Raw genomic sequence first — 26,995 nt, 5'->3', positions numbered from 1 at the left:
CCCTCTGTAGAGATGCAGCCGTACCTCCTTGGTATGAGATGTGGCAGCTGTTTGTCAATGCAGAACCATTCTAACTGGCAGTTAGGAAAGAGGTGAAAATGGAGGAGTAATTAGAGAGAGAAAGCCTGTAATAAATAGCATGCAGTTTGCAATATGTCTGTCATTCACCTTCTTACAAACAGCAGCTCTGGTTAGATTGATTCATGAACAGTGCAGAAGAAGCTTATGGTTATTTTGATTATTTGTATTACTGCAGTCTCTGAAAATCCCTGCCGTTAACCAGTGCTTCGCTGTGCTGGGAACAGCACAGAGAGACCAAGATGATTGCTGTAACCACTAAACACTTACTTGTTTAAGTATCAGCAGAGAAAATATGGGTACATAGACAGATGAGGGGGTTAAGAACAGTAGTAAATATCCAAGATTTTTTTGCTGTGAATATTTCAGAAAGACTCTGTAAAGATCTGGTGTATTTTATTCACTGATAACAGTGAATGTTTTTGCACTGGTCTGCTAGGGAAATACGAGGGGGAATCAGAAAAATTTTGTGGTGCTGTCAGCAATTTGACTATTGTCAATTACCTACAGCCATTTGGGCAAAATCAGAACAGAATATGAGGAAAAGCAACACCATAACTTCACTGGTATTCATGGGACCTCACTCATGAAGGAGGTCAACACTGAAGAGAGATACATGGGTCTTTGAAAACCTACAGAAGGTGAAACAGGTCATCATTCACATCTTCATTCTGACAGAGAGATTAGAGGCAAAAAAAAAGGCACTTGATGTAGCTGAGCATAGAGGAAAGGGAAAGGGGAAAGATGACATCTAGGCAAATGATCTCTGAAACAGCCTTTTGAATGGATATGCTGGGGGTCTCAGGGGTATTTGTCAAGGCCAGAGAAAAAAAGATGTTGGAGTAAGGGAGAGGGCAGTGTGGGAAGGTCAGCAGACCTGGACCCTAATCCTGTGCCTCAGACCTGCATCACTGACGTCAGGAACTTGGCTCACCTCCTGCATGGTAGCCTCTTTCCTACACTGAGGATTTGGAGCACAGAGCTCTCCTTCATTCAGTCCCACTGATCTGCTTTCTGTATTTCCTCAGACTTCTGTTTTTGGAGATACTTTGTCCAACCCTCATATGAGACTTGATTTTTCTTCACTTTCTTCATATAGAAGAGCTTTAGGAAGTTACCGTGGCAGAAGTGGAATAAGCTCCTGCAAGAAGTAGAAAGGAGTTCCTAGTTAGGTGCAGGTACTTTCATACACAGTGAATGGAGCAGGTGGGCCTTTCAGAATTTCCTGTTTGTTCTATATTTTAGCATAAGCTGTGATGGGAAAGTGTTTTTAATTGAGAGAATTCTGTAAAGTAAGAAATGAGAGACCCGGAAACACACACACATTTACTGCAGTGCTGGCAGGCAGGGGTAATCACAGACAGGGAAAAAGCGAGGGGTGGAAGGGGCTGGATGCCATAGAAAGCAATCTTCAAGGAGCCTGGAAATTCAGCAGCCACTTTGGGGAATCATCAGCTGTGATAGCTGTGTGGGGTGAAACTCCCAAGGGATCCCAACCGTGCAAATGCAGTTATGCTTTGACATCTTAACAGCTGTTTGTGGGAAGGGTGTCTTCATTTTCCACTCCGCTTACATAGAAGCGGGAATGGTTGGGAGGAATGAGCTGGTCTTGTGTGTTTTGCTATACATGCCACACTGAGAGAGCACCTTCATCTCCTGCTCTGATGGACACTGCCCACTATTCAAATTTCTGAGATAAGGGGTGCAAGAAGGCTGCCTAGGGGATGAGGTACTTTTCTGACTATGCAGAGTTCAGGTAAGAAACCATCTTTTCTGCCATTCCTGTAGAGTGCACTTATTTGCATATGTGCCATGGCTGTTCTTTTGATGCCTATAAACAGAGTGTGTATGTTATTTTCTCACCAATAAAGAGCTTTTTCCCCAAAGTGTCTCCATTCCCCAAAAGACACTAACTTGAATCACGGTAAAATGATAATACAAACATTCTGCTGGGACAGGAATTACTGAAACAGAGTGAAGCAGTGGCTGCCATGGATCATTCTGGTTGTAAAGATCACTCAGATCACCTGGTCCAACCATCAGCCCATCCCCACCATGCCCCTACCATGTACCTCAGTGCCACATCCACACGGTTCTGGAACACCTCCAGGGACGTTGACTTCCCCACCTCCCTGGGCAGCCTGTGCCACTGCAGCACCGCTCTTTTGGAGAAGAAATTTTTCCTTATATCCAGCCTGAACATCCCTGGTGCAATTTAAACCCATCACTTCTTGTTCTATTGGCTGGTTGCATTTACTTTGAATCCCAAGCTCTCAGTGATGGCTCGCCTCCTACCAAAACTCAAATAGCAGCCAGTATCTTTGTATCCAGTGCAGAAAATAAAACTTGTGAGCCTTGGAGGGGACCTTGACCTTCCTTGACCTTTTCAACTCTCTGGGGAAGTGAAAAATCTGGGACAGCCTCTTGAAGAAAAGATCTCCAAATCTCTCAGAAGCATCACCCTCTGACAGCGACATGCCAGCACACAGAAAATGGCCTCCTCTGGCCATTCAAGTTGTGCTTCAAACCTGACGGTGTTTGCTTCAGGCTCTGCGTGAATGCCACACTGTGTTCCCACAGCTCTGCATGAAACTGACTCTTCACTGGATTTTCTGGGGGATTTTTAGCTCTTCTGGATATGCTGGGGAGCATACAAGTAGTGTGTGGCTTCCTGGGGTATGGCACATTTCATATAATTATTACCTCTCAAACTACCATCTTACATGGGTGATATAGGCCAACTTTATACCCTGTTCCTTATAATACCCACTTTCAAACCAGCATTTCTCAAATCATTTAGAAAGGATGTAAGCTTTTTTCTTTATTGTCTCAGAGTGACTTGTGAAATCTGCGGTGCTGTGGATATAGGCACACATAATTTTGCAGGTGTATAGGATCCACAAGCTGCTACACTTGAAAGAGTCATTAATACTCTAATAGCCTCTGCTGAGGTTTGTAGCAGGGATGAGAGTGGGCCGTCCACTGTCCCTCCTGGTACCCAGCCCAAAGGGTACAGCTGGTACTTGGGTGCAGCCTCTGCACCACACGCAGCCATACCACTAATGAGGCTCTGAGCTGCTCCTGGGTATTCACAGCCTCCACCTGGAGTGTGACAGCAACTGGAGCTGATGAAGCAAAAAAGACTCAATATTAGAAGCTCAGTTTTTTAGCCATGTCTTTGGCGTCTCCCTTCAAGGCTCTTTCCTCTGTTAGACTCCCCATAGGGTATGTTCATAGTTTTTGGATTTGTGCGGCACCAACTCAGACTTATCTGAAATCAGTTAGCTCAGGTCACAGGATAAGAGCTAGCACTGGGTCAGGGGAGAGAAAGGGATGCTTATGTTTCCAGTTTACATCAGCAACTCTCCTCCCAACCCTCCTAGCCATGCCTCTCTTCATTTCCCCTTGTGCCCTGAGTTCTGCAGCCAAGTCTCCTGCGTGCTTTTCTGCGTCTTCTGTGGTTTAGTGGCTACTTAAATATTTATTTATGTAGAACTTTCCCCACAGGGAATGCCTTATGAATGCAAAGAAGGAATATTGTGAGAGATGGAGGGAATGAGCAGTCCCTAAAGGACTCGGTATTGTCTGTTGCTGAGAGGCAGAAGCTGCATAGAAAAAAAAAAAGAAAAAAAACTTTGTCCTGGAGAAAGACTAACATACAAAAGAATGCCGACACATGTGCGTATGCACAGACAAACATATGCACTTACACAAACTGAAACAAAAAATAGCAACTGAATGCAAGGAGAAGGAGTACTTGCATCAGTGAAGTGGTTAGAGTGCCAGCTCTGGTCAGTTATGGAATTTGATTTCTTTTAACCCGTAGAACACTGGCATTTTGCAGACCTTCCATCCAGAAAGATAAGGGCACAGGAATGTCTAAAGAGCTGCATGCAGGGTCAGCTGGACTTGAATTTCTCTTAGGCTACAATTAATTGAAGGACAGGCTGTACGTGATTAGTGCAAACACACCTGAATTTGCCTCTTGATTTAGGTGCTAATAATTTCCTTGTAGACAGCACATAGGAGAATCTGAGGTCTTTTATTGTTGTGGCTGATATTGTGTGAGCTTTAATTGTATGCAAGAGGCAGCTCAGCTTGTTGAATTCATTAATTGCTAAGGCGTAACATATTCACTTAATTGGATTCTCTGCTAGATGGAGACGTATTTATATGTATTTGTATATGTGCTTAGTGTATATATTTAGCTTCACAAAGACCGATATTAATGGAACGTTCAGGTAGCCTGGTGAAATAATCAGAAGATGAGAAGTGATGGCTGTCCCATCACAAGCACGATCTTGTCTGTCAAGAGGAGTAAGACCTGGCTTACTGGATGTTCTTGGCACAGCAGACCAACAGCCAGGGCTCAAGTTGGCGCTGGGATACATTTGTGCTTGTATGTCGCCATGGGGCTGCTCTGCACCTGATGGACCACCCCATCACAGTGCTCATCTCATCACCAGAGACAAGTGCTCACCCTGTCCTTCTCCAAGGCTGTTCTTCCTGCACAGGTCTTGGATGTGCCCTCTGTTTGCAAGTCAGCACCATACAGTGAGCCACAGCTCTCAGTTGCAGCTGGGAACAGCATTGGAGGAGCTCAGAGGAAAGCAGACAGGAGAAGCAATCCTGCCTTCCAAGGAGTTTGCACCCACATCCACCCTGTGTTGCACTGACCAACTGCATGGGGTCCTGGTTGGGCACCGAAGTGGTATGGAGCCATCTCCAGGGAGAGCTGTGGCCTGGGGTATGCACTGGCTGTGTTACACTGAGCATGGGAATGATGTAGGACTGTTTTCCAGAGGCTGGAAGGGACTGGGCTGAGTGCTGCTGTGCTCCTTCTTCCAGGAAAGGTGTCTCTCGGGAGTCAGGAAAGACAGCTGCCTGCTCACTTGTGCCACTCAACTCCCAGAGCAGCTGGAGGTGACCCAAGAATGTGCTCATGAGCTTTAGTTAATCTCCTGATCCCAAACTAGTTCTCAGCAAGTACTGTATAAAATCCCGCTGTTCCTTTTACAGCTGTTGGTCTGCATGCCGACCTGCTGCATGGCTGCTCTCTTATCAGCCAGCGCCATTTCTACTGCTGAACAGCTGCTCTGCAGCAGCCAGCACCCCTCTGTGACAAAGCCCTTTCTTGTATGAGGGGTATGAGGTGCTGTAGGGGCAGTCCTGAGCTGTACGATTTCCTCTGAGGTGGGGGAGTTGAGGCATCTGCTTGTACTGACTTATGCTGCTGCTCCCAACTCTTATATCCCTGTTCACATGCAACCCCTTTGCAGTGCAGGGTGGATTATTCAAAGCCTTTCATAGAGGGAAAAACTGAGCTTCAGAAAGCTTAGATGGCATGCTTAAAGTCACACAGCAAGCACAGGACAGGATCACAGCCAGCACTTGGGTCTCTTCCCCCAGGGTGCTTGGGGAGAAAGCATCTGTACTCCGTGCAGCTGCTGCAGCTGCTCAGGGCAAGTCTGCGCTGTGAAATCCAGTATGGAGCTGTCTGTGCTCGCATGGGCTGGCAATGGTAAGTCCACACTGTGCAGAGCAATGCCACAGGGACTTAGCAGCATGGTGGGGTGCAAGGCAGCTGCTTGAGCCTGGCAAGCTGGCTCAACTTGCAGCTTATCCCTGCTGGGCTAGCGTGGCTAGACAGCATCTGGACCGTAACTGGCTTGCATCCAGCCCTCCTGGTGTCCCTGTGTCATGTACCTCATCCCTGATGCTTCTGTTCCAGGGTCACACAGACCAGGCCAGCTTTGTTCCGTCCATACCTTACATGCAGATCAGGTCTCTCACTCCCTTATCCAGTTACAAAACTATTGCTGCAAAGCGAGAAACCTTCCAGCATATTCTGCAACCTTGGTGCCTTCCTTTCCTCTTCTGGGCACTATGTCCACGAGACACCTGCCAGCTTCGCCATCTTCCATGTCCCTCTGTGCTCCCTTCCAGTGTGGCCTCTGTTTTATTTGTCCCTTCAAACCCCTTGGCAAGGTCAGGGATGCTGCTCCCATAATAAAGTGGGTCTGAATAATAATCTCTGCATTGGTTCATTGGTTTGCTGTCCATTGCTGTTTCTTTATTCCACTCTCCTCTGCCAGTGCCTGGTGATTCACTACCTCATAGGCAGCTTTTTCTCCTTCTTCACTGATACTTTATTGGCCTGTTTATTGGTTTTGTAAGGGCTCAAGCACATTCATAGAGCTTTATAAGCAATTACATACAGCAAAATAAATGAACAGTGATTTCATTTTTAGTTTGTGTAGCCAAGCTGGGAGCTGCCAGTCTTGTTTCCTGGGCCGCTTTAATTCTTTTGCTTCAAGTGTCTTTCCAATTCAGGGATTGAGGCAGGGACCCCATGGAGAAAGTTGTATGCACTTATTAATTATAACTTGAATCAAAATGTCCACACACAAGTGGGAAGAAAGAAAGGTTGAAGAGGAAATCATAAACCTCCTATTTCCTAATAATTCAATATAAGTAAGTTCCCTTCCATGCAGTTTGCTTTATGTTTTTTTTTCTTCTTTTCATTTCTTAAATTTTTTAATTTTTTTCCCAAGAGGAAACCTCAAAATCTTTTCTGTAGAAACGTATTGTTCATTCTCATATACACCGAGCCTTCAGAACTGAGTCTGACTCTTTAACCCAGTAACTAACCTGCATGCGTTCCACAGTGGTTAGCCTTTCTTCTGCCTCCTAAATGGCAAAGTGCAAGTGATGGTTTCACAGTGAGGTGCATTTAAAAGGTAGAGGAGAACATAGATGGCTTGTCTCCTAATATGGCTTTCTTTCTTTCCTTTGCCCTGCTAAAGCTAGAGCATTCCTTGTTATGACTGTCCTACTGGTAGGGGCGTCCCCACTGGTTTACTGGGTTGATGGCTTAGCTCTTGAAACATTTATGCTCAGATGCCATTTGGGCTGTCTCCTAGGATTTCTGCAAGAAAGTGACAGAAAAGAAATGATGATTATTTAACAGTTTATAATGCAATTAAGACCGAATGAAATTTGATGGGCCAAAGTAAAAATCATGTCCTTAGCCTCAGGGTAGCCTCCCCCTTGACTTTCAAATGCCTGTTGCAAAACCTGGAGATGTTGGCTTTTCTCAGAGAACCACCCTGAAGATTCTTGTACTGGAAGTGTCAGAGAAGCTAATTACAGGCCTTCTACTAACTCTCCCTGTAATAGAGGTAACTGTATAGTACACACACATTTAAATATGCACATAAAGTCATCCAGCTAATTCCAGACTTTGAGAAGTCATTTCATACGTGGACTTATATGTGCCTCAGAAGATCTTTTGCATCCTGCTGAGAGCCTCAGCTTTGTCTCACGTCTCCAAGACTGCTGCTGTGTGCCTGTTCCTCTACTTTCAGGCTGCAGAACGGGAACTGCATGAAATCTGCTTTGTTGTTGACATGTTTAGGGACAAAATGACATACGAGTCTTTGAAAAATAGGTCTGCCTATTTCTGTGTGTCCATCTGTGCTCAGAGAATGGCAGAATTTTATCTCCCTGTGGCCATGCTCCCAGGAGCAGTCCTTGGCTTAACCCTTCTTTGGTAGCTAGGATTGACAAATCAGATAGCTTCTTCTCTCCTTCCCAAGACAGGGATTTCAAGGTTACCTTTCTCTCTAACCATACTCAAGTCTGATCATACTCCTTTTGCACAGCCCAGATGGCCTCAGCTGGGCCCTTGGCAGCTCTGGATTCCAAGCCCAGATCAGCTTAGGATCATTGCTGCTGGGGGTACCTGTGTGTGTATTTGTCTGCTCTTGTGTACGGATGAGAAAGGAGTGAAATCTTTCGACAGAGCAGCTCCCTGCTGCTCACAATGCTTCCTGGCTCCAGGCAGCATGGCTGCAATGCATACATGTGTGGTGAACCAGCTGTCCCACTGGTGGACCCTATCCAAGGGTCAGGTCTTGTCTATAGGGTGCAGGTAGAGCTGCCAGGTCTCATCTACTGTTTGGGCAGAGCACCATGGTTTTCAAACAAAGCCCAGTGCTTGTCTGTAGCAGTGGGTTCTGCAGCTTGTGAGCTGTCATTCTGGAGTCTTCATCTCCTGGTGTCACTGCAGCAGGGACTGTGCATGGTGAATGGGGTGCAGGACCACTGGCAGGCAGTTGTTAGGTACTGAGTGCTGATGGGACAGGGAATCATAGAATTACAGAATCATTAAAGTTGGAAAAGATCATTAAGATCATCTAGTCCGTCTGTAAACGCATCCCCACCATGCCCCCTAACCATGTCCCTCAGTGCCACATCCACACGGTTCTGGAACACCTCCAGGGACGGTGACTTCACCACCTCCCTGGGCAGCCTGTGCCACTGCAGTACTGTTCTTCCTGAGAAGAAATTTTTCCTAATATCCAACTTGGGAAGGAGCAGGGGCGTGCAGACCTTCTCTGAAATCTTGCTTCCAATGCAGGCAGTGATTCCTCTGGAGGTGTGTTCCCCTCTTGTCCCCCACTGAGAGAAGATTTGACTGTGTTGCATCTCTCTGCTGGAGGTGTTCATGCAGCAATGCCTACCTGTGTGGCTCTGCATGTGGGGCTGTTGCATTGAGGGCAGGGTCTGTGGCTCATGTGTGCATGACGCTGTGCTGCTGTGCCTGCCATGGCACCCCCCCACTGCAAGTTCAGGGATCTCTCTGATATTTTCATAGATGTTTTTCAAAGCAGTGCCTTCCATCTTGCTTTCACAGCTCAGAGAACAGCAGGGTTTAGGCAGCTCGCTACCTCCTTCTTTGTGTTGCCATTTTTCCTACCCCAGTGGGGGCCTGCTTTGACAGAGCCTTCCTCAGCACAGAGAGATGTCTTTAGCTTTCCTCTGGACCTGTATTTTTAAGCATGCTCTCAGCCTCAGTTCCAAAGAGATGTTGGGATGTTTGTGCTGTTTACGAAGTAAGTGTTGCTGGACAGAGGAACACACATTAGGGCTTCACTGTACAGGACCCATTTATCAGCCAGAGTTCTAAACTGTCTCCCAGACTGTGGTATGAATTGGCAAGTCCATCCCTCCCTCTGTGTAACATGTTTTAGGGGAAGAAAAAAGCCTGAGTGAAAGAAATGAAAGCTCAGCAAAATGCAAACTCAAGCCCAGCACTCAACAGGGAAAGCCAAGGGGAAAAATCATTAGGTAAGGCATTACATGCATGGACACGTACTGGATGCAGACACACACCTGCACAATGCAGATGCCCTGCTGTAGATCTGAAAATGCTTTCAGAAGGCATTTAGATGCCTATACATGCACATAAAAATACACTTATTTGTAAACCTTTGTCACTCCTGAACCCCCGTCACACAAAACATGCAGTTTTACCAATATTCTGGCTACATTTTCCCCCAGCTCATGATTCTGCAGAGGAGAGCGGTACAGATGCTCAAGGTGAACTGTTCTTTCGTCTTAGATGAGCAAGGATAGTAATAATATAAGCTCTCTGGCTTTCTCCAGATCAGAATCAGAATAGCCTGGTGTTGCTGGTGTTTAGGACATTGTATTAAACTCCCCTCTCCTCACCCAGAACCCTTTCAGAAGGGCATGATGGCTCCAAAGGGTGCAACATTACTGAAGAGCTTAAATCAGGGGTGTTACTACTCGCTAACTGGAGGTGAGTTGTGTCTGTAGTGCTTTTTGTATGCATTTTTTTCTCTAATTCTTGCAAAATCCTAACTCCTGATTCTGCCCTCTAGAAGCTGTTGCTTTGCTGAGTTACATCCTTCAGCTTACTCAGATGACAGGCCACACAACCACGAACAGCTTCCTCTAACCTCTTCCCTCGTGTCTCCCCATTATGCCTGTGCTGATTATACCATGCACTTCTGTAAATCTTAGACACTCATACATCATAGAGTATTGAGAACCTTGAGCTCATACGTATCTCTGGAAGCCATACAGCTCCTGTGTGCACCAGCCTTGTCTGGATGAACCACTTTCTTCACTGCCAAGTTAATTCTACCATCAGAAACAACACCATCACCTAGAGGAAGCTATAATTTCAGGCTGTTTTTATGCCTGCAGTGCTCTCATGATACCCTCTGGTTTGGAGGAATGATTTACCAAGGCAAACATCTTGGCATTCATGCAGTCCTGACCTTTTTGTGACACCAGTGGAGCTCCAGAGTTCACTGACTTTGCAGAAGACAGAAACACTCAAAGTACATCTCATTAACCTTCTCATACTAATCATGGCAGGGGACGGGACCTTAGCAATTGCAAAAAGCATATAAATGCACCAAGAAAGAAATGTTTCAGCAGAAATAGCAAAAGCTGTGTAAATGCCAGACCTTAGCGAGCTGGGGAACTGTGTTTCTGTGAAGTGCTTTTATTCCCAGAATTGCAGAAATGAGTTGTAGAGCCAGAACTGATACTTCACCCCATCTGCATTATGCACTAGCCTCTCTCTGTTATGTGTTAGGTGCTATATAAAGAAAAATCCACTATCTCTTGTAATCTACATGCTTAACCAAAGGGCTGTTAGAAACAATTCCTGCTTCTGAAGGTGCAGTGCAAAAAACAGCCTTCCCCAACTGGCTGTGGAAGGTGAACTTGAGGTTCACAAAGGAGTGTTGTTTTTATGTTAATTAATTTCACTTGTGGAGCATTCACAACCACTTCTTGTCTGTGTTGGTTGATGTGGCTAATTAATCACCCTAAATGTCTGTAAACAGGAGATTTTTTTGCTCTCTGTGGCATCTCTTCTCTACCTACCTATGTGAGGATGGAGACCTGTAGCTTCACAGCAATTGGCAATAGCTGTGAAGTCAGCAGTGTAAGTGTGAAAGTCACAGCTTAACCAGTCTGGCTGAAGGCTAAGAGGGATGTTCTATTCTCAGTGCCCTGGAGAAGATTTTGCTGCTGAATGAGGAAAGTATGAGTTTGAAGAGGTGGAGACATTAATAATAAGAGCCTTTGTGTTCATGTGGGTTAGCTGGAGGACAGGGATACAATGATTAAGTTTTGACATCTGCAGACTGTAAAGGCAAAGAGAAAAGGCTTTTCACAGAGGAATTACTGCTCCTGTTTTTGCTTCTTAAGGCCAGTGGACTGGAAAGGCTCATCTGGTTCCTTCTCTGCTGCTCTAGGCAGCAACATCATATAGCCCTACACAAACCCCATTTTAGTTATTTTCACCGCTGCTTCTGGCTGGCTATTCTAGAACCTCTCTCCTCTGGTGGTTAAAAGCCATCTTGGTTTCAAGGCAAATTTTCTCATAACCAGTTGTTTTTCTACTTAAAAAAAAAAACAAAACAACTTTCCTTCCTCCCTTGAGTATCTGTCCCCCCTTTCTTTATACAGAGCAATCATATCCTCTCCTGGCTTTCATTTATCTAGGTTAAACAAGCCTTTTAATCTCCTCCTTTAAGGTAGGCTCTCTGTTCCCTTAATCAAGCATCAAGCCAAGGTTATTTTTGATAACTTGCTTTTCTGTAAGGTTCTTTGCTGCTTGCCCAAACCAAGTGTAAGACAGCATGACCTATTGTCTGTTGAGTAATTCTGAGGTGAAGAAAAGTGTCAGCAATCAAATCTAGAAAAATGAGGCATCCAGGTGCTGCTGTTTAAATTTGCTTTTGTTCCCTACCTTATCTAGTGACGCTCAAGCCTTTTATAATGACTTACTTTCTGATATAATTCCTCTTTAATAATGGTAAGAACATCTCTGTCCATGAAAGCTAAGCCTGTGAATCTACAGCACATCTCTGTATGTCATAGTTTCAGCTGGGATGGAATTGTTTTCTTTAGTGTGCCTAGTATAATGCTATGTTTTGGTTCTAGGACAAAAACCATGTTGGTAACACACTGATGTTTATAGTTGCGGCTCAGCAGTACGGTACAGAGCCCAGGACATTTGCAGTGAAGGGCCCAAGGAGCTGGGTGGGAACAGCTGACTTAAACTGGCCAAAGGGATATTCCATGTCCTATGACATCATGTGGAACAAGTTTTGGGGAGGGTGGGAGGGCATCTGTCTCTCTTCTGCTGCTTGGGGGGGCTAGCTGGGCATTGGTGGTGGGGGGTGCATCACTTGTTATATACATTTATACATTTATATATATACACACACACACATATATAGTCATAATTATTATCCTTTTCTCTGTCTTAGTAAATAGTTATATCCCAACCCACGAGTTCTACTTTGTTTTCTGTGATTCTCTCTCTCATCCCACTGGGAAGCAGGAAGTGAGCTAACAACTGTGTGGTGCTCAGTCACCTGCTGGGTTAAACCACAATGCTATTGCAACCCCTGTGAAATACCTTAAACTGAGCTTCTGAAAACTGTTTTAATCCCAAATGATTTTATTTTATTTATGCATGATTTATTTCATTTACAGCCTACTGCAGCACAAATGTTCCAATCCCTCAGGTTTGCATTTACTATTATGTACTCTGAGCAGGACATACCTTCCATTCGCAGTGTCCCAGTTATAACTATTATTTCTGTGGTATTTCTGTTATTCCTACAGTAGCCCTTTTCAATCCCGCCTCGTTGTTCTGGTTTCTGTATGTCCGCATTTAGAATCTACATGAATTGTACCGACAAAGCTCTTACTGCTCCCTAGACTCTCCCACCTTTCTAGAGGGGTAAGGTATGCTTTTGCATCAGCTATATTGCCAATAATATTATGGTTTTCTGCCAGATATTCTACCTATATATTTTCTGTATTTGATTTTCCCTTTTTCTTGTATTAAAATCATATGTAAAAGTTACATAAGCTCTTTCCATTTAATTGACAAAAGAATAAGAAGCAGAAAGCTTTCTGTACTTACTATAAGAGTTCCCACATATAGCTACGTGTGTGTATCTCCCAATTTCCATAGTATTTCTGAACCTCATGACTATTTCTGTGTTTATTCACTCCATTCACCCCAGAAGTGAGAACTATCTCCATAAGTGAAAATTATCTCCATTTTACACAATGTGAAGCAGAGGCACAAGGGTGTCTTTGCAGATCAGGTCCCAGAGGTCCTTGGCAAAATAGGGAATTGGTGCCTTCCAATTTCTGCCCTGTGCTGTTGCCTTTATGTTCCCCACTGCCCACTGGAATGAAAAAGCCCCTCAGCTCCTGGAAAAGGAAATGTAATATAGAGGAAGAAAAATGTTTTGGGAAAAGAAGAAAGCATTTGAGTCCTAAATGAGTTTGGAATTATCTTTTGTTCTTTAAAAGGAGCCAAATACCTTTTGTTCCTTTTCTTGCGATTCTTCTATACAAGGAGTGTCAGGAAGCTAGAGAAGATTTTAATAGAGTAGTGCAAGACATGGTGCAAATAGGAGCCTGAATGAAACAAAAACTATCAAAAGATTTTACCCAGGCATAGTTCTCCTGGCATCTCTTCAAAATCAGAAACCTAAACCCCAAGTCAAACACGGTATGTCTGAGTATCTTGCACAAGAATTGTGTCTGAACCCCTCATTTCTATATACCCTGAATCTTTCTCTCCAGTTTAGTCCTTGAAGAGCCACATTTTTATGCAGTTTTGTTTCTTCTGTTGACACTGGAAGTTGGAAGTTTCTCCAAATGCTTTTGTTGTCCTTCATAGCCATACTACATGGAACTGAGAGGTTGGCTTCTGCTGTGGCTGCAACAAACAGTCTTGGAGGTTATGGGAGAAGCTCTTATTTGTCTGCACTATAAATCTGAGGGAGGGCTTTGTAAATGGTTAGTCTGAGTGCTGGTCACTTGAACAGGCAGTTGCTTTAGCTAATGCAGCACTTAAGGTATCCATTGAATGAGACTGCCAGCCCTTGTGTTATAAATATCTTACTGACCTGATAACACTGAAAAGGGCACATGCAGAAGAATAAGGAAATATACTCTCCTGGTATAAACTGCAGCAAGAAGATTTAGGTTAGACATTGGGGCAGAAAAAAGCACACTTTTTTAATGGCAAGGATAGTTAGACTGCCCACAGAGACCACAGTCTCTCTGACAGTGAAAGGACAGGTTGGGCAAACATCTGTCACAAATGACTGTTACAAGCCTTAGCTTCTCTTGGGAGGGGAGGAAAGCTCTGTTAAGAATTAGTTTTGGGGAGCTAATATGCTACAACACCTTTCATTAAAGATACGCATTAACATACTGCAGAACACTTTTGTTCTGGCTGCATTATACCGCGGTTAAGGCAATTTGCCAGCCTGCTGGAAGGCTTTTGGAAGGCTCTGACTTATTACAGGCAATTGTACTTTTTGTCTGCCTGTTACAGCTTATACACGTAGGCAAACCGATAGCATCGTGATTGACTTTTTGTTCTACAGTCGCTCTCACTTTCTTGTTTTGTAAATGTGTTGGACTTTTTCTCCCAGCAGCTTGTTGATCTGAAGTAGGATTCTGTATTTTAAGGTGAAAGTTGGCTTCTCCCCTCCCTCAGTGCCTCCCGATTAATCCCCAGTCTAAGTGACCTCCCTTTCTTGATAAGATCTGGTGTGGTATAGACAGAGAATGGGAAATTAAGGTGAAAATTTGGCTCTAGGAACCCTCCCCTGGCATATAGGATAATACTAGGTTTTGGACAATATTTATAAGGGGCTTTTAATGGTCTCTGGCATCCTTATTTTTGCTGATTCTGTGACCCTGCAGTAATCCTGATGGGAGTTTGGATGACTGGACTCTGATCAGAGAACACCCAGTGAGTCTTGAAACTGCAGGTTGACAAATATGTAGGATGCCTGGGATGGTTTATTTTTCCTCTTTTTGCTGAGGCAAGCACTGAGCAAAACCTAAGTAATAACAGTTTACAGCCTGTTAATACCAAATATCCTGAGAGTTCAGAAGTGCCTTATTCTGCTCTGCACAGCTTGGCAGGTTATATTCTTTAAGAGCAGGCATCATTATCTGGACAAATCTGTGACATTTAATTCTTTTGAGGCTAATCTCTGTCCCCAGAGTGAATTGCTCCTTCTCTCTCATGGCAGATTATCTAGCATAAAATGAACATTTTTTATTTTCTTTCTCCTGCATTGTGTTTGTCCTCTGTATGAGGTGCTTCTTAGTATCTTTACTATCAATGTCCACATGTGGCTTAAAGCCTGTCTTTAACTACAGGTGTACACATTTGATCCTTACGTGTGTGAGCATGTGAAGAAGTCTGCCCTCCCACAGTTCACAAATCTTTTCTGTTTTTCTTTGTATCACTTATTCATACCCAGTACATGTCTCCAGGTGTATAAATAATTACATCTTATGCTTGATTGTACAGGTTAGCAATGAGGTGCAATATTTGCATATATACTTGAGACAGTCCATAGTTAAACAGGCCAGAGCATTTCCTTACATTCTGTTTTTCCTCCTTTTCAGATAATTTATGAGGACTTCACTAGGATAATAATGAAGGGGCACATACAACTGTATTTGCAGATTAGGTACTCCAGTGCACAGGAGGCCATGACTGTTGCTGTCATCCTAATTTCATAACATTGGCCCATGTAGTACAGTGCTGTGAAATGTGCCTAGTATGCAGCCTTATGAAGTCCTCTTTCTGTACCAGAGAACTTCTGGGTAATTACGAGTTGGGTTTGCCTATCTGATCTAATTTATCACTTAGGGGTTTATATCATGCCTATTACTGTGATATCTAAGTGCTGCTGAGATACTGCAGGATGTCTCTTTCATCAACCGCTTATTTCTATGATAAGTTAATGTTATTGAGCTGAAGTCTGTGCTGTTCTGTGCAGCATCTTAATCGCTGCTCCCTCCTGAGCCCTGTGTGTGTAGTTATTCTACTTGTGTGGTGGCTTCACTGAACTGGTTTTAGGGATTTGAGATCAGTTACTTAAAGGCCAAAGTTGCGTTGCAGAAATCTCTGGCTTAGCTGATGATAAATTGACCTGCTCGTTCAATGAGTGGGAAGTCCAAGGCTGAGCAGACTGTGGGTGAGCATATGGGTATATGCGCTCTGTCCCCTCAGAAATGCACTTTCCACATGCAGACTTACATAGGAGTGTGAGTAGAGACTGTCTCCTATGTTCAACATAATCTCTCATTTGTGGGTAAAAGGGGCCACCAATTTCCTGTGCTCCCACTCTGCCAACTTCCACTTATTGATCAAAGCGTATTTAAAAATTAAAACAATATCTCCCTACCCACTCAGCAGCCTGCTGCCTGGCCACTTCACCTGCTTCTGGTAGAAACCACAGTCCTGCTCTCCGTGGGGTGTCGTGTTTGCACTGCGGGGTAGATGGGGAGGCTGCTGCCTCTGGGTGATTTCTTCTGCCTTTCTTCTCCTTCCACCAGCCCTCAGAATAGGTTTTTCTTTCATGGCCAGATGAAGCGGTTGTTTGTTTGTTTTGAAGGTGACAAGTGTTTTATGTGAATTCTGGCTTCTCTGAAATGCCAAACCCCAGCTGGGCTTTGAGTTTCACAGAATAACCGCTGACACCTAATGAGGCTCTAATAAGTGCTTCTCCCTCCCTTCTTGTCATTTAAATAAATAAATGACTGAAATTTGGGGGTGGTGGGAGGTAGTGTTGGATTGCAGTGGAATGAAGCTTTTCTGTTTACCCACCAAGCAGGTACACCGCTAAAAGCAGTCACACAAGCTTCCCACATTCACATGCAGCCTCTCCCCCCAATGGCCTGGAGGGCTTCCTTTGAGGATGGAGCAGGAAAGTTCCTTCTCAAGCCCAGTTTCTTGCCCACTCAGCTCGAGCTTCGAGCCAAGGTGCTAATTAGTGTCAACTGTGATGGGGGGAAATGAGAACAAAGTCAAGACTTTGATAGTTCAAAGTGTAGTTGATGTTCAGGTGTTTTCTTTTCCTGGAATTTTTGCAAGAAACAGTCTACCATTGGCAGTGGGCGTGCTACACGTATCTTCTCTTAAGGGAATGGATTCGCTTCAAAACAACTCTTATTTGTGGCAGTAGGTATAAAACAAAGGAGTCCCACCCCTCCTTTTCTGCTCTCTGAAGGTGTGATCTCTGCTTAAGAAATGGAGAATGAAAAGATGTAAAATTGCAATACATCTTTATGGAAAAATTCTGAGAATAAAAATCTTAGATGCTGCTTGAATTTCTGTGTCAGAAACAGAACAATTCCTTGTTTCCAGCTTGGATATGTAAACACGTCATTGTGAAAGGATAAGAATAGATATATTAGTGAGCCCTTAGGAGGGAATAGGCAGAGTACTGTTAAACATACATCTCTGCATATGTTTATCTCCTGTGAAGATGCTCCTAAAACTGCAGAACATCCCCCTCTTCAGTTGCCTCTCCTCTGTCATTTGGAATAACTTAGTCCTGACTAAGAGTGGGCAACCTATTTCCAGAAGGAGTTATTTCTGGATAAAGCTAACTTTGGCTAAGGTGAATTAATGTGATTAATGTCACTGAAAACAAATGAAAACAAAATTTTGAAAAAGAAAATAAGATTTGTTTTGACTTTTTCAAGTGAGGCTTTTCAGTTTCTCTGTTTCAAAATTACATTTTATTTCACTTTTGTTCTGTATGTATTTCTTGTCTCTTTTAACAGGAAAATAATCATTTTTATTGTGTTTAGCAGACTGAACTTTTCAGGAGACAAGAAGATATCTGGTTGTTGCTTGGCTGAGAAAGCTGAAAAATGTCATGTCTGTTTGGCTGTATTGATGGTACCCCTCTGGTCATCCATTCACTCCCCAGAGGATGAAACCATCAGAGAGATGAGACACTCACAGATGTATTTCTTAATCTCTTCTCTCTCTTGGTTTGAACACATTTCCTCAGAGCCTTCTTCCCCAAAACATCTCTGTCCCATCCAGGCTTGAACTCTCCAGGGTGGTTCTCCTGCCTGGGCCTGGCTTAATGCAGAGTGGTGGAGCAGCTAGAAGTCTATCTTATGTTTTATATGTCTCCACAGGTGGGGAAATGGAAGGAAAAGAAGTTGCAGATGAAGTACTACGTGTGGCCCCGCTTTGAGCTTTATCCTGACTCTGAGGAGCGCGAGGATGATCACCTGAGTATAGTAACCCTGGAAGAGGCACCGTTTGTCATTGTGGAGAACGTGGACCCCCTAAGTGGCACCTGCATGAGGAACACAGTCCCTTGCCAAAAACGCATTGTGACTGAGTATGTACCCCTAAGTTTGTCTCCTCCTATTGTGCTCTCTCTTCTCAGCAAGAAGTAGGGTACTGGGCCAATACTGGCACATCGTGATAATCCTTTTTAGAAAATCACCTCAGCTTGCGTAGCCTGATTGGCCCCACTATGAAGGTCATTGTAGTGTGACCCTTCACTCTCTCCTGCACAGATATCACAAGTTAAATTCTCCACATTTTATTGTGGAAGATGAAGCTCGTAGTGATCATAGGGAGGAATTAAGGGAATTTTCTCTGTTTTTTTAAACTCTTTTTTTGTTGTGATGGTTCAGGAACAAAACTGATGAGGAGCCGGATTATATGAAGAAGTGTTGTAAGGGGTTCTGCATCGACATCCTCAAGAAAATCTCAAAGTCTGTCAAGTTCACCTATGACCTCTACTTGGTGACTAATGGCAAGCATGGGAAAAAGATCAATGGGACATGGAATGGAATGATTGGAGAGGTCAGCAGCAAAAGGAGGGTGTGGTGGTCTTCATTCCTGGGCTGGGTGCTATAGGTCAGGTCTGATCTCCAGTCATTATTCTGTTCCCTTTCAGGGAGGAGACAGAAGTGACTCTGTAGAAATGATTGACTCCTTTCTGGGCACTGTGTGAATTAAACTGCTCTGACTCTCTGACCATGACCACCTTTCCTGCTCAGAGATTAATTATTATTCCTTGTGGTGTCACAAATTTGGCCTTTATAGTCAAAGAAAGAATGTGATATCCATGCACCAAAGAGGCTGCAGCCTAGATTAAGCTTCGATCATATATAAGATGTATAAAGAATGAAATAAGACTTTGCAGTGTTAGAAGGAGGAGAAAGCAAGGACAGAAAAATGAGATAAGACATCTTCTCAGTGGATGATGTGTTTATCCTAAGACCTCTGCGGATTTATTTTTTATACACATAGCAGCTTTGAGGGAAAGATAAATGTCTATAGATTCCGTGAAAGAAGAAGGTGTCCTGATGAAAGATTAGAAAGGAGAAATGATAAAAACAATATAGGGAAATGGGATTAGAGGAGTGAAAGAACTGCACAGAAGGGCAGAATGGTGAGAAGGGACACGCTCATGATGCTTGAGTGGGGCTAGACCTGGGTCTGTGTGTGTGAAATCTTCTTTTCTTTCCTCTAGGTTGTCACCAAACGGGCCTATATGGCTGTGGGATCCCTCACTATTAATGAGGAAAGATCAGAAGTAGTGGATTTCTCTGTGCCCTTCATTGAGACGGGAATCAGCGTCATGGTGTCACGTAGCAATGGAACTGTCTCACCTTCTGCCTTCTTAGGTATCATTTTAATCTAAAATTAAAATTTAGTCCAGTGTTCATCAAAAATTAGGTGAAGGTTACTTGTGATTCTGAGCCTGAAAGTTCCTTTTTAGGAGTACTTGTGGGACAGGTATGTAAAAATAAACTGTGATGTTTTAGTTCTAAATCCCAAGCAAGTAAAATCCAGGCAAATGCAAATAGGCACTGCCTAGAAGTTCCAAGGCATTTCTCAGTAATCGTAGCAAAGAATGGGCTCCTCGGGGTTGCCATCTACCCTACAGCATGTGGTATCCCAGTGACTCAACTAATAGCATGTTCAAGGAGTGTAGGCCAAGAAAAAAAATGATTCAAACATTATAGCTGGTAAGCCAGCATATACTTCTTAGTGATGACAATTAGCAATGAATTGCTGTACTTTCAGAGACATTATTTGTAAAGATTTTAACTCAGTCCTCACTTGTCAGAGACACTGGAGGAAGTTAGATATCTAACAGAACTTGAAGGGTCGAGCCATCAGTTCTTTGCTGACACTGGATCCCAATAAAACAGTTTCTGTTGTTCTTCAGTGCAGGACAGTTGGAGAATGCAGAAGTATTACTGCATTTCCCTATGTCTTCCTAGTATCTACTATTTGGCTTTACAAAATGCTTTATGATGCAGCAAACATGCTACATGAGTTACATAATTACTGTCTGCTCTCTGCCAGGAACCTGAGAAGACTTACAAACAGAAGTAATTTTGTATGGGTAATTTTTTTTCCAAACTTCTTGAAGAAGTTGTTTCATTACTACTCACTCTTCAGCAGTTTTTGCCTTTAGCCAAGGAAAATTGGCTTCCAATATTAAACCAGTATTACCTGGGGCGTGTAAAAACAACAATAAAATAAACTCAACATTTTTTAATTGCAATTAAATTGAGGTTGCAAAACTGACTGTAACGTGGGCCAGAGTTCTAGGTTTCCTTAATCTGGTACAGTGGTACAGTCCCATCTTTATCTCTTCAGGTTTGGAAGTGGAGAAAACTGGCAAAGATCAAGTAGTTGCAGAATGGAAACACTTAACAATTCTAGAAGGAACCAGTGTTTCAATTGCTGCAAGTATGGAATAGCTGAAAAACTACTATCACTAGGGCTGAACCTCAGAAATTTGGAGATGCTCTTTGGCTCAGTAGCATCTTGAAAGTTGGATGCTTGTCTGAACCTCTGCCAGTTCTGTTTCATTTTCCCCACTCTCTCCAGATGGTGCTGGAGGACTTCCTGGGAACAGTCTTTTATCAATGCATTTTATTTTATCAATGCATGTCACAGTGGCTGCATGTGGTTCCAAATAGAGCCGTGTGTCACAAATGTGGCTGTAAGAATGAATGTAGTCATTACAGAAAAAGAAACAATGCTTCTACCAATTCAGGATGTTTTTCAGATTAGGGTTGAAGGCTTCACCATGACTTCTGTTTCTCCCAAGCCCATTTTGCCACACACTGGGGTGCTCCGGAAGGCAAAAAAAGGAAGGGTAAGGTGGCTGCTGTGTATCAAGCCTTTCAGCATGGGTTTCTTTTCCTCTCCAGAGCCATTCAGTGCTGACGTATGGGTGATGATGTTTGTGATGCTGCTTATCATCTCTGCAGTGGCCGTCTTTGTCTTCGAGTACTTCAGCCCTGTGGGCTATAATCGGTGCCTTGCTGATGGCAGAGGTAAGGGGAGCCACTCCTTGCCACAATCCTCTCTTGCTTCCAGTCCTCGTCCTTCATTAGTGGCATTTCCTTCGCTTAAATGTGATACAGATCTAGTCCACTCTAAAAGGTGTGCTTAAAGAGGGCAGGGAAGGAGGCGGAGAACATCTCCGTAGCAAACAGATGTGGATAATGGATAATTTGCTTGGCTCAGGAGACTGAGCTGTGATGCTTTCATCTCTAAAGCAAGTGCTAGCTCCAATTCATTTCTTATGAAGTGGATAGGAATCCTGGTAGCTGGTGCTGGCAGTGCCTACAGTGCTGCTCTCTCTGAGGCAATCAGAGGGCTCTCCATTTTCAATCTACCCTTCAGTGCTACATCTCCTAGGAGAGCAAGCAGTGCTGCAGGCCTCCCAGTGTAGTGCCGTACTCCAGAGCCCGCATCTGTCAGCTGGGCATCACCCTCTCCAGATTGGCTCTCTGGCTTGCCAAAGCCAACTGTGAAAATGAGAAGCTCATTTTTTCTGGGATTGGGCAAGGAATTATATTGTAAAGGAAAAATAGGAATGAGTGACTTAATTCTGTGGTTCTGATCTTCAGGAGACAGTTAAAGAGAGGATGGACAGACAACTTGAGAGCCAGAATTTTTTCCCTTATTGGTATGAAGACAATTAGCAAGTTGAGTCTGTTGTCATCTCTTTATTTCATGCCCTAACAAATCGGCACTTAAAACCTTTCCAGAACTTATTGGTCAGTTGAGAGTGGTAGGATTGGGAGTTTTTAGTAAAAGCATTCATTTGCTCCTAATTTATTACTTTGAGTGAATTTAAGGGACATTAAAATCATCCAGTTCCAACACTCTGCCATGGGCAAGGACACCTTCCAGTAGATTAGGTTGGGAAAAAAAAGTGTTTATAGGAATGCAGGCAGAACCACATACATGGGGAAGTGAAGAACTTTTTTCTCTTATGGTGGAACCATGGGGTGCCTTCATGGCAACACAGATCTTTGGATACAAGTAAATACTGATAAACTTGTGAGTCTCCTGAGAGGTATTAATACAGATGTGGAACTGGAAGCAGTTTTTAACATAGATATGCAGTTGTACAGTTATTAAGTCAGATGAACTGTAGCTGGAGTATCAACATTTCTGAGTAATCATGAATGGTACTGCACCATCAGGAAGACATTATCCCTGACATACGTAACACAGAGATGTAGAAAGCAGCCTGTGGAGGCTGAAATGCCTCTTTGGTAGTGAATGCTGTTGCAAATGTTATTTTGGCTGCATTCAAGTAGTCTACAGTAGTATTAATCTGCCCCTAGATCTGGATTTTCTCTTTAGGGATACCTGAGACTTTCTCTCCCATGTTAGGTGAGCATGTCCTGATCTAGCTTCCAACTACACTGATTTGTTGTTCTTGGGTGAGTTTGAAATCTCATTCCTGGTATGGATAAGAGACTCCCGTTGCTGTCTTGATTTGTGGCTCAAAGCAAATGGGGTGACTAGCGGACAGAAGAAGATAATAGCGAAGAACTTCTTGATATTTCCTTACAGTTTGCAGTTCCCACTGATGTTTTACACGGCTTGCACTTGTGTCTTAGGGCAAGTCCATACCTGTACCTTGAAGTGCTGTTCCTTACAGAGGCACAGTATGATTCAGACGTCTCACTCATTTAGTAAAGAGAAATTTAAAGTTACCACTCCAACATGTAAAATGCAAGGAGTGTCAAACCAATTTCTTACACCAACTTTGTCTCTTTGCATCTAGAGACTCCAGTTTTGCCAGATGATGATTCTTCTTAGAACTTAATGTGCAATTCCCAGATTACACAATGAGCCCCTTGCACTTTTCAGCTTCATTAAGGGCACGCACAGTTAGTGCCTTCAGATGATCCATACTTTTCCCTGCTCAGTGCTTTGAAGAGAAGTCATCAATTGACTTTCTTACCTTCTGCTTCTCTGCTGGAGTCAACCTTAATCACAGGCAGCAGCAGTCACCTTCCCAAGGGAGGACATGAAGCATGGGATGCTAAACCAAAGGGTTGCAGAGCCAGGGTAGCACCATCAGAAAAGTGACAGGAGTATTTGAATTGTGCCAGAGAATCTTCTCCCAGGAGAATCTTCTCAGTGCCTAAAGCAAGATCCTTTGAGTAATTCCAGCTGCAATCTCACTGACAGTTCCTCTTGTGCTCAATTTGAGCATGTGTTTTGGTTCCCACTAATGGAACCTGCATATGCCAGGGATGTGGGACTGCTGAGAGCCAGGCAGGATTTCACAAGGTTTCAAGCATGGTGTTTCATGAACATGCTTGGCTTTTGGGCTATGTGTGAGCTTTTACTCTGAAAAGTGAATAAGGGGAAAATATCAGCTTTGTAAGCATTGGATTTGTTCTTTAGGCTGCTGATCTTCCTGAGAGAGACCAAAGTATACGTTATGTAGCTTAGATGCAGTACATGGAGACAGAGCTGGGTCCTTCTCTGGCTCATGTAACATCAGCAGACTCAGTAACAAACACTCTTGCAGATGTATTTCTAGACCCTTGTTATTTCAGATGATGCTCTTTCTTGCACCTATACAAGTGCAGTGAAGGCCATATTTTGCACAGATTTATGGTAGGAATTTAGGAACAAAACCATTGTTAAACAATTAGAAATGAGGGTAGAGTTCTTCTGAGAAAACTATTTCTGGTGACTACACTTGAACTGAAATGGAGTGTTCTACATTTTCTAATCAGGTACAAAAAAGCCCTTATATAAACGTTCATTGGAAATCTTTGGGACAGAATGAATACAGAAGCCTGAGGACATTTTAGAAAATTACTTTTCAGGGTCATGCTTTGCTTAGATATAGTGTCATGAACACAGGGAAACATAGCTATGGACATTCATCTCATGTGAACAGACACTAGCCTTAACTCTGAAGTCATGTATGTAAAGAGAAGTGCAGACTACTTGCTCTGAGATGCTCACTGCGGAATCTTGTTTCTCAATCACTCTAGAGCCAGGAGGTCCCTCTTTCACCATTGGCAAAGCTATCTGGTTGCTGTGGGGGCTGGTGTTCAACAACTCTGTGCCAGTGCAGAATCCCAAAGGTACCACTAGCAAGATTATGGTGTCAGTATGGGCCTTCTTTGCTGTCATCTTCCTGGCCAGCTACACTGCCAATCTGGCTGCCTTCATGATCCAAGAGGAATATGTGGACCAGGTGTCCGGCTTGAGCGACAAAAAGGTAATGAATCCCCCCAGAGCAGCCTTCTTCAGAGAAGAGGTTGTGTTGCTCTTTCTTCTCTTACTGCTAAAATATTCAGATTTTTTCAGTTGCGACATTGCTGTAATCCCTGGTTTAAATAGCACAACTGTTCTTCACTGGTATTCAGTTCAAATTTTACACATTTTAAGCATTTCAGGAGTGAATTATGGAAACAAAACTGAACTGTGCTTGCTTGCATGATCCCAAACTACACCTTGATTGGCAGCAAGAAATGAATTAATGCTGCTTTGAAGGTGATGTGTATAATGGCTGCAACCTGTTTTTTCAGGATGAAGTAATTTGTCTGTGTGGGAACTGTGACTACTGTGCTAGCAAATATGATCTGTTAGTTTATTCTGGGGACAACTTCTGCCTATGGGGGTAAATCAGCTTGGCTTTGATGATTTACTATTGCTTGCATTTTAAGTTAGACTGTCATTTTTTCAAGGCCTTTGGAGGCTTAGCACAAAAAATCATTCCCTGTTTCACTGTGTTTCACTGCCTTGTTTACATGCAGCGCGTTTTGTACTCACAGAGCATTGCTTTTGCTGGGCTTTGCGCACTGAGGATTTTGAGGAGATTGCTCATGCATGCAGGTTAGCGCTGTCTGGCTCATGAGGGTCTGAAGCTGTGTGCACTGCTTTATTTTGTTTTGTTGCAAGGTTACTCACAAGGAATTGAGTTCTGTGAGGCTCGACTGCCTGTGCTGTATGTGTTACTCAGTCACAGGGGCTTCTTTAGGGCTCATGTCATTGTCAGGCAACCACATAGCAACAGGTCACATACCCTGCTATTGGGGATAACAGCAAAAAGAGGAATGTGTGTGTTGATTTGCTATTGCTGGTCTGGTTATAGCTACTGTCTTTTTAGTGCCCCTTGACAGTCTAGAAATAAATTGTGGTCGGTCCCCTTGTGTATACAGTGTCCTGTGCATCAGGCTAGGAATTCTGTGGTGGATTCATTTCTAAGAGGTTTTTTCATTGGCTTTTTTTTCCCCTCTAGATGTTTCTTTTTTCTCCCTGGAAAGAAATATGACAGAATAATACAACCCATGCAGAAGTGCTTCTGTTATTTGTTTTCATTCCAACCTCAATTTGTTCCACAATGTCTCCGCATTTGCAGTGTTCTGTGTTGAGGAGGGGGTGAGGAGGATGCTCTTCTGTCAGGTGGAGGTTGTTGCACAGGCTCCTGAGAAGCCGTGGATTCCCTCAGGTTGAAAGGCACTGTTCAAAACCAACCAGCCCTACAGAGTTAACATTAGTTAGAGTTAACATTAGTTTGTCACCATTAAGTTTTCAACTGTCTGAACTAAATGGGGTAGTTCATACCTCTGATCTATTGTTTCAGACTGTGCATAGGCTCATAGAGAGAGCTATGCTTAGGCTCATAGAGATAGCTATGCTTTCTTTCTCATGTTTTTCAAAATACTCTCCATACTTGCAGAGATATGTGTGTGAAATATAAATTGAAGTGGTAGTTCCTGGAGCTTCATAGAGCCTTTGGTTGTAGGTTTCTAGCCCTATGTTGGTCGATATCACTGTAGGGTTTCTTATGTGTATTGGATTAAGGTCATTTTCTTCTGCTTTTCTTTGCTTACTTACCCATGTTTGCTTTTGATATCCTAAAGCATGTGCTGTTTTTCTTGGGGAAGAGAAAAGCAAGAGTACATACTGAAATGGCTCTGATATGCTTCAAACACTGCTGCTAGTGCAAGTGCAACATATGGGCAAAATTATGATCTACCAGAGCATCTGGTTCCAGATGAAATTTGGCTGTTAAAAATGAAGGCCAATTGCTGTGTCTTGACAATAGACAAGTTGGAAAAACTCCATCCAAAAAGATGAGTAAGAGACTGATCTGCTGGGCTCATGGACTTCCACTCTGTGTATGCAGACGCCCTGCAGAATTTGAGACCAGCCACCCAAGTACCCAAGCCTTGCTTTAGGATGACCTGGTTTGGGAGGAATTCTCTCTTCTGAATTTCTTCTTTTCTCCTTTTTCTGAAGTCTGCACAGTGCTTGCTACCCCCTCAATGCACATACCCTGGAGATGGAGTTGTGCTGTGCTCTCCCTCTCTTCTCCTGCCAGCTTAAATTAGCCAGTTCAGATTTACAAAGGAGGCAGTTTCTGACCTGTGCTGGTTGGCCAAGAGGGATGGCTTAAGTTTTTAGGCTCTTACCTCCATTATGACTGCTGATATCCACAGCAGAACTGAGGCAGATCAGCTCCTGGCCTTCTATAGCCAATACGGGCAGCTGTGTCCAGCACAAGAAGTCACACAGAATGGAATCCAAGCTGATGGATGAAGATCTGGATACTTTAAAGGATATCATTCCTACTTGTCTAGAAACAGAATCTGCTAGCATGACAGTACCTGAGGAAGACAGAGCAGCCAAAATGACAGATGCACTCCCAAAATCCATTACTATGCCTGGTGTGGGAATGCTCATCAAGGTCAGGCTGGCTCCCCCTGCAACACCCACTCAGGGATCTCTGTGGACAGTGTGGTCCTTGCTCAGAAAGAGCTGCTCTGAGAGGTGCCTATGGCTGTTGACCTGCTGCGTCCCCAGAAGTGCGGGCTGAATCATTCCAGCTGTCTAAGGACTTGGAAGGTGTCTTGGCTGTTTCCCAGCATTTCTGTTCAAGTGACATGCAGGACAGGGACTAATGTCATGTCC

The 26,995-nt window shown here is 43.6% G+C and overlaps 1 protein-coding gene across 4 annotated transcripts in view; it reads left to right on the top strand.

Annotated features, from left to right (window-relative positions):
• The window catches only part of GRIN2B (glutamate ionotropic receptor NMDA type subunit 2B), a 203,443-nt gene that overhangs the window by 153,036 nt on the left and 23,412 nt on the right, over positions 1 to 26,995 (top strand). For all 4 annotated transcript variants that reach the window (XM_003202222.3, XM_019614309.1, XM_019614304.1 and 1 more), the window contains 5 exons: positions 17,905 to 18,113; positions 18,415 to 18,586; positions 19,260 to 19,413; positions 20,959 to 21,084; positions 24,067 to 24,296. In XM_003202222.3, coding sequence (XP_003202270.2) covers positions 17,905 to 18,113; positions 18,415 to 18,586; positions 19,260 to 19,413; positions 20,959 to 21,084; positions 24,067 to 24,296 — 891 coding nt within the window. The remainder of the gene's footprint in view (positions 1 to 17,904; positions 18,114 to 18,414; positions 18,587 to 19,259; positions 19,414 to 20,958; positions 21,085 to 24,066; positions 24,297 to 26,995) is intronic.

This window comes from Meleagris gallopavo, chromosome 1, assembly GCF_000146605.3.
Source record: "Meleagris gallopavo isolate NT-WF06-2002-E0010 breed Aviagen turkey brand Nicholas breeding stock chromosome 1, Turkey_5.1, whole genome shotgun sequence".
NCBI lineage: Eukaryota > Metazoa > Chordata > Aves > Galliformes > Phasianidae > Meleagris > Meleagris gallopavo.
Note: the sequence above shows the minus strand (reverse complement) of the source record. Positions and strands in the feature narration are given on the sequence as shown.